The 15,233-nt window shown below is 40.5% G+C and overlaps 1 protein-coding gene across 1 annotated transcript in view; it reads left to right on the top strand.

Annotated features, from left to right (window-relative positions):
- LOC123486969 (adhesion G protein-coupled receptor B3-like) overlaps positions 1-15,233 on the top strand; it is a 31,464-nt gene that overhangs the window by 3,889 nt on the left and 12,342 nt on the right. Inside the window, exons 2-9 of the mRNA XM_045218128.1 lie at positions 686-755; positions 2,545-2,611; positions 8,107-8,192; positions 9,400-9,498; positions 10,654-10,825; positions 11,568-11,681; positions 12,189-12,278; positions 14,887-14,926. Of these exons, the coding sequence (XP_045074063.1) occupies positions 686-755; positions 2,545-2,611; positions 8,107-8,192; positions 9,400-9,498; positions 10,654-10,825; positions 11,568-11,681; positions 12,189-12,278; positions 14,887-14,926 (738 nt within the window). The remainder of the gene's footprint in view (positions 1-685; positions 756-2,544; positions 2,612-8,106; positions 8,193-9,399; positions 9,499-10,653; positions 10,826-11,567; positions 11,682-12,188; positions 12,279-14,886; positions 14,927-15,233) is intronic.

The raw sequence follows: 15,233 nt of genomic DNA, 5'->3' as shown, positions 1-15,233 counted from the left end.
ATTATGGGGTGGTTTAGAGGGGGAACAAGCCCCATGTCCTAGAGAGAGGGAAACCCACAGTAGTCTGTCATAGCGCTTATTCATTGTTTTCATTGTGAATTATGCTACTGTGTGTGTAGGTAGCACTGCTATTAAAGCTAGAATCCTTCATTGAAACAATATCAAAGCGGTCACCCCTCTTCTGCTTTGGAAAAAGGTTGAGGGGTGGGCCTGAAGAAATTTAACCACATTCAAATTCATGGACAGAGCGACGGATGCAAGGATTGACCATACATGAAATCAACATGATAGTTTTAACCGTGTGTTGAGGTTATGCAGTGTGTGTTTACATTGTTTACAAACATTGGGGTAAATCAAGCTTCTATTTTGGGTTCTGATGGGGTGCGACAGTTGAACTAAGCTCATGAGGCATTTATAAGTTATATTCTTCAAGAATCAATGGGTATATATCATTAATTTATGAAACCAAAAATGGATGTAGCAACTAAGGATTCTATCTTTAAATACACTATGCTACTTATGATGACTGGAGTTCTATCTGCAGAACATTGCAATCTATGGCGCTAATGATGGTGGAGATAGTTAACCTGCACATTCTGTATAAAGACCGTACGGCACAATGAAACAAAACCAGAACCAGAACTGCCTCTCTTGTTATTCATGTATTCATTCTACTCTTTTTCAGGATTACCTGCCTTAGTGGTTGCCATCTCAATGGGATTCACGAAAGCAAAAGGCTATGGGACACCCCAATAGTATGTTTTATCTCACTTCTGTCTACCTATGTGTCACCTTGGTAGTTCTGATATTTTGGTAATGATTATAATTTCTAACGTGTGGTGTTTGCTAATGGTAATCACTCTCTATATCCCAAAATGTAATTGTTTCAATTTGTAAAACCTCATACTAATTATGTCAATGGTCATTTAAATCTGAAGAGTTTCATTTTCAGAAATGTTGGTAAATTAGCTTTTATTGTTTAAAGAACTTATGAAAGAGATTGGTGTGTTTCTTCACTATATAATCATGGCATGGGGTTGTTCAATGACACATGTATTTGTTTCAAATCTATCACTTAATGGTTTCATTTCAGAGAGACAAATAATAATGTTTTTTTTGCAAAACACTGTACTGTATATCTGCCTCCCTCTCAGAGAAATCAGTAGTACTGCTAGGTTTTACACAGCAAAAATAACAAATAACTACATTTATAATAAAGAACTGTACAAATGATACATTTGTGGCATCAGTATTAAAAAAATGTTAATATATATATATATATATATATATACACTACTAGTCCAAAGTTTGGACATACCTACTCATTCAAGGGTTGAGAGAATGCCAAGAGTGTGCAAAGGTGTCATCAAGGCAAAGGGTGGCTATTTGAAGAATCTCAAATATAAAATATATTTTGATTTGTTTAAGACTTTTTATTTTCATAGTTTTGATGTCTTCACTATTATTCTACAATGTAGAAAATAGTAAAAATAAAGAAAAACCCTTGAATGAGTAGATGTGTCCAAACTTTTGACTGGTACTGTATATATAGATATACAGTAATATGACATCTATATGTAAAACATTTACATTTTATATTTTAGTCATTTCAGATGCTCTTATCCAGAGCGACTTACAGGTAGTGCCTTCATCTTAAGATAGCTAGGTGAGACAACCACATATCACAGTCAAATATACAGGATACCAACATTCCATTCCAGCTAAACAATGAATATATAGCGTTTTGCAAAATAATTAAATTTTAATTCACATCTAAAATATATAAATAAAAAATCTGAGAGCAGTAATATTTTACACACACATGAAGGTACCCATAAGCAATCATTTCTGATGGAAAAACACACGTGGATATACTGTAGCGTTTTGGAAATAAACTCTTCATCTTCTTCAAACCCCTCAGTAAAACCTTCAGAATCCCTATTATCATGCTGTGTCCCCTTCAAATGTTGGTGTGAACTAAATCCAGTTGGAAAAAGCATACCTAGTCTCTTATGAGCAGTCCTGCAAGGCGACAGCCAACCAAATCTTTAACTTATATTAAGTCTCTTCTTGGGTTTCCTAACCCAGACTAGGGTGAACCCTACAAACCTGACAAAACCCCCAAGACAATCCCAGAGGGCATTTTAAAAGATTCTGACAATACCCCATTTGCTCCTAAGTTGTGTCCCAGCTGAATACTAGTACATAAACAATGTTTTAAAACTCTCTTTAGCATTTTATTCTCCAGTAAAACTTTCTGAAGTAGAACCACAGCATATGCTAGCTAGTACTCCATTCACACTGGAGGATAATACAACTGTATGCAGCTGTGCACCATTCATTTGATGTGATTCTGGGTGTTAATTTCTTTGTGGGAGTTGGTTCGCTAGCTGATATCTCCTCTTCTCCTCTCCTCTCCTCTCCTCTCCTCTCCTCTCCTCTCCTCTCCTCTCCTCTCCTCTCCCTCTCCTCTCCTCTCCTCTCCTCTCCTCTCTTCTCTCTACTCCTCCTCTCCTCTCCTCTCCTCCTCTCCTCTTTCTACAGCTGCTGGCTATCTCTAGAAGGTGGTCTCCTGTATGCCTTTGTTGGACCAGCAGCAGCAGTGGTTCTGGTATGTATTATAGTATTACAGTATTGCTGATTAAAGTACATATTATAGTATTACAGTACTGCTGATTAAAGTACATATTATATAGTATTACAGTACTGCTGATTAAAGTACACATTATAGTATTACAGTACTGCTGATTAAAGTACATATTATATAGTATTACAGTACTGCTGATTAACGTACATATTATAGTATTACAATACTGCTGATTAAAGTACATATTATGCTATTACAGTACTGCTGATTAAAGTATGTATTATAGTATTACAGTACTGCTGATTAAAGCACATATTATAGTATTACAGTCCTGCTGATTAAAATACATATTATAGTATTACAGTACCCCTGATTAAAGTATGTATTATAGTATTACAGTACTGCTGATTAAAGTACATATTATAGTATTACAGTACTGCTGATTAAAGTATGTATTATAGTATTACAGTACTGCTGATTAAAGTATGTATTATAGTATTACAGTACTGCTGATTAAAGTACATATTATAGTATTACAGTGCTTATCTACTCATTAAAAGGGAGAAGGCTTGCAGTATCACTGTATGTTTAGGTTAAGTACTATTCAAGGTTCAAGATGTCTTAATGATCCCATACAGAATATTGGTTTGCAGGCGAGATGAGCATGCATACTATCAAATATAAAACATAGACACTAACATAGGCTACTCATTCATTGCATTGTTGGTTATTCATCCATTTAGTACAACTGTGACTATTTGCTGAAAGAAACGTCAATTCTTAGTAATTATTACAATCACTGTCTACACTCTTAGAAAAACAAGGTGCTATCTGTAACCCAAAAGGGTTCTTCGACTGTCCCCATAGGATAACCCTTTAACCCTTTTGGGTTCCATTGAAAAAACCTTTCCGCAGAAGGTTCTACATTGAACTCAAAAGGGTTCTCCTATGGGGACAGCTGAAGAACCCTTTTGGAACCCTTTTTTCTGTTTTGGAACCCTTTTTTCTCTTTTGGAACCCTTTTTTCTAAGACTGTAGCCTCCTTCCAAAATCTTGCAGTTTTTTAATCAAAGCAGTAAGCACTGATTCAATTAAATTCAGAATACTTGATATATCCCACAAGGGGCAATTATTACAATACTGTTGGTACAGTGCTGGAGTTACTGTTTGTCTAAGGAGTTGCCTTTGCTTTAGAAAATAACAGAATCTGCTGTCAGACAGACAAAGCCTCCCTGAAGCCTCTTATGTTGGCTTGAGGGGAGCATAGAGGTCAGGTCTGTCGAGTTAGTAAATGTCAACGCCATGAGTAAGCCATGCAACCCTAGAGGTCACATGACAACACAGCAACAGCAGCAGGGACTGGAAATAGAGGAGAGGAAGAATGGAGGAAATAAATCATGTCTACGGTACACTAATGATGTCAATCACCTTTTTGTATTTCACAAGGATAATAACATCATATTGAGATACTGATGCAGCTAACTGTCCTGAAGTACACAAGTGTCTTTAGATATGACATTGTTCCCTCACCTTATTACAGGGCTGGGGTCCATTTCATTAGAAAAATTGGAGTTGGAATCCAAATTTCAGTTTACTTCCTGTATTGAAATGGAATTGACCCCAAACCTGCCTTGTTTCCCCTCAATGAAAATGTAAATGTCACCCTTCGGACCTTGACAGTGTCCTCTTAGTCTAATGGAGTTGGGTTGGTGAGAGCCAGGTTTGATTCCCACCAGTTACACCTATTTTCTCTATAAACAGGTGAACATGAGAGAGTGTACCTACAGTGGGGAAAAAAAGTATTTAGTCAGCCACCAATTGTGCAAGTTCTCCCACTTAAAAAGATGAGAGAGGCCTGTAATTTTCATCATAGGTACACGTCAACTATGACAGACAAATTCAGAAAAAGAAATCAAGAAAATCACATTGTAGGATTTTTAATGAATTTATTTGCAAATTATGGTGGAAAATAAGTATTTGGTCACCTACAAACAAGCAAGATTTCTGGCTCTCACAGACCTGTAACTTCTTCTTTAAGAGGCTCCTCTGTCCTCCACTCGTTACCTGTATTAATGGCACCTGTTTGAACTTGTTATCAGTATAAAAGACACCTGTCCACAACCTCAAACAGTCACACTCCAAACTCCACTATGGCCAAGACCAAAGAGCTGTCAAAGGACACCAGAAACAAAATTGTAGACCTGCACCAGGCTGGGAAGACTGAATCTGCAATAGGTAAGCAGCTTGGTTTGAAGAAATCAACTGTGGGAGCAATTATTAGGAAATGGAAGACATACAAGACCACTGATAATCTCCCTCAATCTGGGGCTCCACGCAAGATCTCACCCCGTGGGGTCAAAATGATCACAAGAACGGTGAGCAAAAATCCCAGAACCACACGGGGGGACCTAGTGAATGACCTGCAGAGAGCTGGGACCAAAGTAACAAAGCCTACCATCAGTAACACACTACGCCGCCAGGGACTCAAATCCTGCAGTGCCAGACGTGTCCCCCCTGCTTAAGTCAGTACATGTCCAGGCCCGTCTGAAGTTTGCTAGAGTGCATTTGGATGATCCAGAAGAGGATTGGGAGAATGTCATATGGTCAGATGAAACCAAAATATAACTTTTTGGTAAAAACTCAACTCGTCGTGTTTGGAGGACAAAGAATGCTGAGTTGCATCCAAAGAACACCATACCTACTGTGAAGCATGGGGGTGGAAAAATCATGCTTTGGGGCTGTTTTTTCTGCAAAGGGACCAGGACGACTGATCCGTGTAAAGGAAAGAATGAATGGGGCCATGTATCGTGAGATTTTGAGTGAAAACCTCCTTCCATCAGCAAGGGCATTGAAGATGAAACGTGGCTGGGTCTTTCAGCATGACAATGATCCCAAACACACCGCCCGGGCAACGAAGGAGTGGCTTCGTAAGAAGCATTTCAAGGTCCTGGAGTGGCCTAGCCAGTCTCCAGATCTCAACCCCATAGAAAATCTTTGGAGGGAGTTGAAAGTCTGTGTTGCCCAGCGACAGCCCCAAAACATCACTGCTCTAGAGGAGATCTGCATGGAGGAATGGGCCAAAATACCAGCAACAGTGTGTGAAAACCTTGTGAAGACTTACAGAAAACGTTTGACCTGTGTCATTGCCAACAAAGGGTATATAACAAAGTATTGAGAAACTTTTGTTATTGACCAAATACTTATTTTTCCACCATAATTTGCAAATAAATTCATTAAAAATCCTACAATGTGATTTTCTGGATTTTTTTTCTTATTTTGTCTGTCATAGTTGACGTGTACCTATGATGAAAATTACAGGCCTCTCTCATCTTTTTAAGTGGGAGAACTTGCACAATTGGTGGCTGACCAAATACTTTTTTCCCCCACTGTAACTAGTTAAATATTTTCAGTCATCTCTGGGATTCAAAACAGCGACCTTTCAGTTACTAGCCTAACGCTCTTAACTGCTAGGCTACCTGCCGCCCAATACGACTAGATATATTCAGGTTTCCCTCAGGTATATGACTAGATATATTCAGGTTTCCCTCAGGTATATGACTAGATATATTCAGGTTTCCCTCAGGTATATGACTAGATATATTCAGGTTTCCCTCAGGTATATGACTAGATATATTCAGGTTTCCCTCAGGTATATGACTAGATATATTCAGGTTTCCCTCAGGTATATGACTAGATATATTCAGGTTTCATTCAGGTATATTACAGTTTTTTTCAATTGCTTACACACAAAAATTAAAACTTTCCCACAATTAGCAAAACCTTACACTCAAGGAGCAAAACACCGGCCTAGATTTGCACAACTGTAAGCACATTGTCAGCTTCACACTTTTCGCAAAACATTACACACAGTGATTTGCAAAACACTAAACACACTTGTATGCATTTGACACAGAAATGTATCATGATGTCATTTCCTTGCAATTTCAAAGCAAAGGCTTTCAAATGAACACACCCATGAACCAATTAGTTAAACACAGCCACCAGGTGTGCACACACACTGGAGCTTAATTGTAGGTTTAAGCACTATAAAAAGGCAACAGGTAAGTTCACCTGTCTTTAAAAAAAATGGACGGTGTCAGAGGAAGAGGAAGAGGAAGAGGAAGAGGAAGAGGGAGAGGGAGAGGGAGAGGGAGAGGGAGAGGAAGAGGAAGAGGAAGAGGAAGACCTGGAGGAGGGGTAGGACATGCACAAAGAAGAAGACAACCAAATCTGTGTAACGAAATTCGTGCTACAATTGTGGACCATGTAATAAACCACGGACTAACACTGAGGGAGGCTGGACTGAGAGTACAGCCTAACCTAAGCAGGTACACGGTGGCATCAATAGTTCAGACATTTCGTCAAGAGCACAGGTGAGAAACGTATCTTCTGTCAACAGAAAATCCATAGCTTACTGCATGTACTATATCAACAGTTTGGTATCTATTCCTGTATCATTTTACAGTAAACTACATGTATTTTGTTTGGCCAACATAGGATTGAACGTCGAGAACACCAAGGAGGGAGGGGCCCCATATTTACACAGGAGCAAGCGAGAGACATCATAAACCTTGTTTTGGCCAATAATGCAATCGAGGAGTTCTTCTCAGCATGGCGGTGGAAGGTTTATGATCTCCGACCCTATGTCCAGATGGCCCTCATTCAAGCTATAGTGGAAGCATGTGATCAAATTGAAGCAGCATCCATACAAGAGTGGATTCGTCACTCCAAAAGATTCTTCCCACGTTGCCTTGCAAATGAAAATATAGCCTGTGATGTTGACGAGGCCCTGTGGCCAGATCCAGCTAGGCGGAGAGATGTTTAGGTTATTTTTATTTTTTATTCGGTACTGAACTGGATATGTAATTTATGTTACAGTATTATTGTAAGCTTATGGTACGTTCAGAAATACTGTATGAAAACTGGAAAATGTTTTGTTATGAATGTTTTGTTGAAATGTTCAGTATTGACTGACTTGAGTACATGAAAATAAAGAAATATTTTCATTAGTCTGCACAATTGTTGTCATGTGGTGTTGGTGAATTTATTTTGACACTTTCTCTGTGTAAATGCTGAAAGTGTTTTAGGTTGAGCACAGGAGTGTTTAACTGATTCAAACAGAATCAGACCATATGATGGTTGTGGTTCTCTGTAGCTCAACTGGTAGAGCACGGCGCTTGTAACGCCAGGGTAGTGGGTTCGATCCCCGGGACCACCCATACACAGAAAATGTATGCACGCATGACTGTAAGTCGCTTTGGATAAAAGCGTCTGCTAAATGGCTTATTATGGTTGGGTTTATGTTATGACAACAAAATAAGGTTTTTATAAGACATTGTATAGTTTTGACAAAAGTGTTCAATTTTGCAAATGATCTGAGGTGTTGTGCTACTTTGGTGTAGTGTTGTGCTAATTGTGTGAAGGGGTTTGAAAAACCGGGCCCTGTTTTTCAAAATTGTGCTTAAGCAATTGAAAAAAACTGTAATAGATATATAAAGGTATTCCTTCTCTATAAACAGGTCAACATGGTGATTGGCATCCTGGTGTTCAACAAGCTGGTCTCCAGAGACGGGATTCTGGAGAAGAAGCCGAAGCATCGAGCTGGGTAAGAAACCACCTACAGCAAAGAGAAGCTCTATTTTATTATATTTCTATGACCTGAAGTATGTCTGAAGCAGCTGGGTAAGAAACCACCTACTTACAAAATACATTGTGATACACGACAAAGACAGACAGTAACTGGTTATACTTACGTCTATGGACATTGAAGTGCTTGTTGTTTACCTGCAGGTTGGCTGGACTGTTGACTGTGTAGCTCTCTTAAGATCTGCAGCGGCCTACTTCTCTAGTCCTTTAGTTGACATAATAGTCTGACTCCTCCTCACTACACATTCACCCACACCTTCTGGATGTCTTCATTTTCCACATGGAGATAAGACCTCGTTCTTTACTCTGGCTGATGGGAGAACATCAACATAAAGAGGTCACATCTCTCTGGGGGAGACGACGTGTGTTTGTGTGTGTGTGTGTGTGTGTGTGTGTGTGTAGACGTGGCAGAATCAGTCCATGATGAAAATCCTTTAAAACGCCCACCGCCTACACACATCCCCAGATTGGCCCTGACTACTACTAACATGATACAGAGAGTTGGAATGTGTTCTTTTCTGTTGTCTTCTTGTTGGTTGGTACACCAGAATCCCTCTAAAAAAGCACCACGTAAAGACTGGTTTATACTTGGTCTAACAACATGCCTGTAGCCCACTAGAATGTGCCAACTGTCCACAGACAGTCCATAGACCAGCCTTATGTCATCTTGTAATGCGTTGTTAAAACCCTTTGGCCCTGCCTGACTACTACTTGTGTGATAGAGAAAGTTGGGATGCCATTCCTAGTGATGTTTTTTTTCTTCACAAACGTTATGTTATGTCGTCCTCTTGATGCGTGTTAATCCTAAAGCCCTCTACAACACCCACGCTAACACACGTCTGTCTGGCTAATACTATATGAAAAGTTGTGGGTGCTACTGTTTTTCCTTAAAAACACTGACAAATTGGCCCTGGTTACTACTAACATGATAGAGAACGTTGGGATGGTGTAGTGCTGCTTCTTCACTACTATCATCACTAGTGTCCACATCTTGTATGATAGAACAGTTGGAATGCTATGCTAGTCCTAGTGCTGCTTCTTCACTACTATCATCACTAGTGTCCACATCTTGTATGATAGAACAGTTGGAATGCTATGCTAGTCCTAGCGCTGCTTCTTCACTAACACTATTTCCTGTTGTTTTCTTGTTGTTTGTTGTCCCACAGACCGATGAACGAGCCCCATACAGGGTTAACTCTGAAATGTGCCAAATGTGGTGTGGTGTCCACAACTGCTCTCTCTGCAACTACAGCCAGCAATGCCATGTAAGTGCTGTCTTACAGTACATCGATACCTGGCAGGGGGAATTAATAAGATTAGCTGTGTGTGTGTGTGTGTGTGTGTGTGTGTGTATGACTCGTCTGATGGTCTGTGTGTCTGGACCAAGACCTTGGTAGCGCTACAGAGAATAAACAGGGCAGCATATGTGTCCTTGCATAGATAGCTGTATTCCTTCCTCAACTGAGACTGCTATGGTCTGATGGTCTGGAGAAATACCTTGTTAGACCTATAGTAGAGTATTGGGCAGTCAGACAGTAATGTTAGACCTATAGTAGAGTACTGGGCAGTCAGACAGTAATGTTAGACCTATAGTAGAGTACTGGGCAGTCAGACAGTAATGTTAGACCTATAGTAGAGTAATGGGCAGTCAGACAGTAATGTTAGACCTATAGTAGAGTACTGGGCAGTCAGACAGTAATGTTAGACCTATAGTAGAGTACTGGGCAGTCAGACAGTAATGTTAGACCTATAGTAGAGTACTGGGCAGTCAGACAGTAATGTTAGACCTATAGTAGAGTACTGGGCAGTCAGACAGTAATGTTAGACCTATAGTAGAGTAATGGGCAGTCAGACAGTAATGTTAGACCTATAGTAGAGTACTGGGCAGTCAGACAGTAATGTTAGACCTATAGTAGAGTATTGGGCAGTCAGACAGTAATGTTAGACCTATAGTAGAGTACTGGGCAGTCAGACAGTAATGTTAGACCCATAGTAGAGTACTGGGCAGTCAGACAGTAATGTTAGACCTATAGTAGAGTACTGGGCAGTCAGACAGTAATGTTAGACCTATAGTAGAGTACTGGGCAGTCAGACAGTAATGTCTTGTATGTCAGAGAGACAACAGAACACTAGCTGGTAACAGAGTATGTGTTCATAAACAGTAGATGGTGTTTCTGGTGCTTCTGTATGTCTTCCTAGACTGAGTTGCTGGCAATGTGAATCATTAGTCTGGCCAGGCAGTAATGTCTTCTATCAACAAGAGAGACCGCTGTAGTAGTCTGGCCAGGCAGTAATGTCTTCTATGATCTGATGTGTGTCAGGTGGTAATGCAGACACTTACCTTACCCTCTATCCCCTGTCTCCCTCCCTCTCCCTCCCCCTCCCTCCCTCCCTCTCCTGCCTCTCCCTCCCTCCTTCAGGGCCTCTCTGTGGAGTTCCTGTGTGGTTCTGCCTCTGCTGGCTCTGACCTGGATGTCTGCAGTGCTGGCCATGACAGACAAGCGCTCCATCCTATTTCAGATCCTCTTCTCTGTCTTCGACTCGTTGCAGGGCTTCGTCATCGTCATGGTGCACTGTATCCTGAGGAAAGAGGTAAGGAAGAGGGAGAGAGGAGGGAGAGAGGAGGGGAGAGAGGAGGGGAGAGAGGAGGGGAGGGGGATGGAGGAGGTAGATAGGAGGGAGAGGAGGGAGAGGAGGAGGTATTGGGGAAGTGAGGGAAGGAGAGGGGGAGGGAAGGAGGGAGAGGGAGGTATGGGTTAGGGAGAAGGGGATACTCTTTTAGTAGGATTCTGTTCATAGTGCACACCATAGAAAAATTATTTTCAAAAATACTTTCCAACAGGATATAAAAATTAAGGTTTCTTATTAGACCAATTCAGATAGAACCTCCCCATTTGATCTATTTTACGTTCGGTGCCAAATGAACATGCCCCAGGTCACACCCTGTGTCACTACGTTTTGTTGACCCTTATACATGTTTAATCCCTCTTATCTCGTGTTGCCCCACACACACTCACACTTCCTGTTTCCCGTTTGGCCCTAACTACAGTATTTATTAGGAGATGATTAGGAGATTAGTGATCTGGACCAGATTAACTCCAGATCACTTTCCTGTTAACTTGCCCCTCCCCTTTGGAAAGTAGCTGTAATTACTGTGAGCAAGGTCAAGGTTACAGCAGGAACAATAGAGCATGGTTTTTTCTTTACTCTCTAGAGTCATGGCCATAGCATGTCAGAAACTAAAATACACATTATATATCATGTTATACTAATGTGCTCTAATACTACTTATAATAATAATAATACTACTTCTATGGTGCCTCACTTTCCCCAGGTCCAAGATGCTTTCAGATGTCGTCTCAGAAACTGTCAGGACCCCAGAAACTGTCAAGACCCCCTCAATGCTGACAACACTGGAACTTTCCCCAACGGTCATGCTCAGATTATGGTAAGCAACACCAGTATAACCCTCAACCTAGTGGTGTCTGGTGGCATTTCCAATGGGGAGGACGGGCTCGTGGTAATGGATGGAACGGAATAAATGGAATGGTCTCAAACACATCAAACACCTGGTTTCCATGTGTTTGATACCATTCCATTCACTTCATTCCATCCATTATTATGAGCTGTCCTCCCCTCACCAGCCTCCTCTGCGCTCAACCAAAGCCTATACCTGCCTTTATATTTGAGACAAAGGAGCAAATCCACATTTTCACGAGTAAAATGTTTAATTGATGTCAATGAGACTACGTCTGAAATTGCACCCTATTCCCTATATAGTGCACTACTTTTGACCAGGTAATAGGGTGCCATTTGGGACATACACCAAGTGAAAATTCCACTTAAGTGGAGGTTAGGATTTGCCCCTAACAGCTGATTCACACTATAGGACTGAACTGAACCGTACTGTGCTGGCTCTGGCTAGGATACATTCTTTTCACATTGTCCTTTCCAGTATGTTTCCAGCAACTGTGGTGGATGCGTAACCAGGCCAGTGCAGTACGGCTCGGCAGGGATCGCCTTGGCTCAGCTCAGTGTGAAAAGGGTATAGTATTATATACCCTCAAGACAAGCCTTCATAGCAGGGTTGGGGTCCATTCCATTTCAGCCAATTAAGGAAGTAAACTGAAATTCCAATTCTGCTGGTTCGGCTGGATGAGGCATTGTTACCCATCGTTTTACAAATAGCTGCTTTAGTTCAACTGTAGTTACACACAGTGTACAGCCGCATGTGGCCCTCGCCCCTGTAATACATTACACACAGTGTACAGCCGCATGTGGCCCTGGCCCCTGTAATACATTACACACACACACACACGCACATGCACACACACATTAATAAATTAGATCCATTTTCCGTTTCCCTACTTCCTGTCACTTTCGTCAAGCGTCTTTTTCATTTACAGAGCCCCCTCTCCAGCCCCCCCCAACACACATAATAAAGCACCAGTTCTTTGAATGACCTTTGTAACGCCACACCAAATCTCTTGATCCAGCAGAACGCCAACTGCCAACGGCCTTCGCTCATCATATCTATCGTCTGATCTTCCCATCGTTTGCATTCTAATATCCTAATATCCTCCTACTCAGATTGAATTAATTTCCACCGTTGTAGAATGGTGTGTTGGCTGTCGGGGTGCCCCCGGTTCAATAGTATAATTTGCAGAGAACAAACAGTGATTGCTTCCCGACTGCTGTTTTAGTGCTATAAAATCCCTTTTACATGCGTATTGCCATATTGTTAGGAATGGAGCAGTGAAGAATAGGACCTTTAACTTGACAGTATCTGACCCAAACAGGGAAAGGCAATAGATAGATGCAATGAAACTACTCCTATATAATGATGACATGTTTAATCAGATATCAAAGGATAGGCAAAATATTTTTCTATTGACTTAATCTCAACAATGCATGTAGCTGGAGTTTCTCTAGGTTTCATTTATGATATCATATTGTAACAATCAACTTGGATCTCAAACCATGCTACAATATTAAAGTTCAAAGAAATACTATATATATATATATATGAAGGTGACTAAAACAAGACAGACTAAATGAATACAGTGAGAAACATCAACACATTGTCATAGAATGTGTATCATTTCACAAAACCAATTCAAATAGACCCAAAATAAAGTTCAGGAAGAAAAAAATCCCAAATAGAATCCTAACAGAAAATAGTCCCAAAGTCAATCAAAAAGTAAAAATTAGCAATCCCCCTTCAAAATGCAAAAATACAATTAATTCAAATAAAAATACAATCACCGGGATAGATCTCACCGGATGGTTGAGGGAGAGGGAAATCCGGCCTGGGGGAGATTTTCTCACAACAGCTAAATTTCATCCTCCAAGTAGGAGTAAAAATCAACAATAATAAACAAAAATAATTCCCTGGAGTTGTTAAATCTAAGTTGCTTAAAAGCACAGGTGGCCGGTGACACCTTAATTGGGGAGGACGGGCTCATAGTAATGGATGGAACGGGAGTTAATGGATTGGTATCCAACACATCAAACACATGGTTTCCATGTGTTTGATGCCATTCCATTTACTCCATTCCAGCCATTATTATGAGCTGTACTCCCCTCAGCAGCCTCCTGTGCTTAAAAAGTTTTCCACACAAATAGAACCTCAGCCAGGTACAAGCCAAACATTTCCCCAAACAGCTACTTTTTTCTTAAAGGGACATGCACCGTTAAAGGGATAGTCTACCAAAATGACAATGGCAGCCATCTTAGCTTTGCCAGTGCAAATAATGCAGTCAGAACTGGCAGATTCATAATATAACAGTCAGAACTGGCAAATTCATAATATAACAGTCAGAACTGGCAGATTCATAACATAGCAGTCAGAACTGGCAAATTCATAACATAACAGTCAGAACTGGCAGATTCATAACATAACAGTCAGAACTGGCAGATTCATAACATAACAGTTAGAACTGGCAGATTCATAATATAACAGTCAGAACTGGCAGATTCATAACATAACAGTCAGAACTGGCAGATTCATAACATAACAGTCAGAACTGGCAGATTCATAACATAACAGTCAGAACTGGCAGATTCATAACATAACAGTCAGAACTGGCAGATTCATAACATAACAGTCAGAACTGGCAGATTCATAACATAACAGTCAGAACTGGCAGATTCATAACATAACAGTCAGAACTGGCAGATTCATAACATAACAGTCAGAACTGGCAGATTCATAACATAACAATCAGAACTGGCAGATTCATAATATAACAGTCAGAACTGGCAGATTCATAATATAACAGTCAGAACTGGCAGATTCATAACATAACAGTCAGAACTGGCAGATTCATAACATAACAGTCAGAACTGGCAGATTCATAACATAACAGTCAGAACTGGCAGATTCATAACATAACAATCAGAACTGGCAGATTCATAACATAACAGTCAGAACTGGCAGATTCATAACATAACAGCATGAAAAGGAAAATACACATAAAGGTTTAACTTTGCTAGGTTTTTAAAACTTTAAACCAGACATGTGCATGTGTATGTGCCTGTCACTTCACATCTGTGGCAGCGTCACATTATATGACATATTCTGTTGTGTCAAAGCTGAAATATAAATCTGTCTGACCGTATTTTCACCACTTTTGTATTTTCTCCCCCAACAGACGGACTTTGAGAAAGACGTGGACATCGCCTGTCGATCAGGTAAACAACCAGATGGTGTCATATTAAATTAATGAGCTCCTGATTACTTTGCCTATTGAAATGAAAGCCCTAAAAAGGAGTTAGACACAGTATAAAATAATATCCCAGGTTGTGTAACAGCCCACTATCCACATTGGACGCCTGCTGGCTTAATGATCAAAACAGACCCATTTGATTTGCGAAGAGGATGCATCCCAAATGGCACACTATTCCCCTATACAATGCACTACTTTTTGACCAAAGCCCTATTGACCCTGGTCAAAGGTAGTGCACTATAAAGGAATAGGGGTGCCATTTGGGACGCAAC

Source organism: Coregonus clupeaformis, unplaced genomic scaffold (assembly GCF_020615455.1).
Source record: "Coregonus clupeaformis isolate EN_2021a unplaced genomic scaffold, ASM2061545v1 scaf1388, whole genome shotgun sequence".
Lineage (NCBI taxonomy): Eukaryota > Metazoa > Chordata > Actinopteri > Salmoniformes > Salmonidae > Coregonus > Coregonus clupeaformis.
The sequence above is the reverse complement of the archived record's forward strand: the minus strand, read 5'-3'. Positions and strand labels throughout refer to the sequence as shown.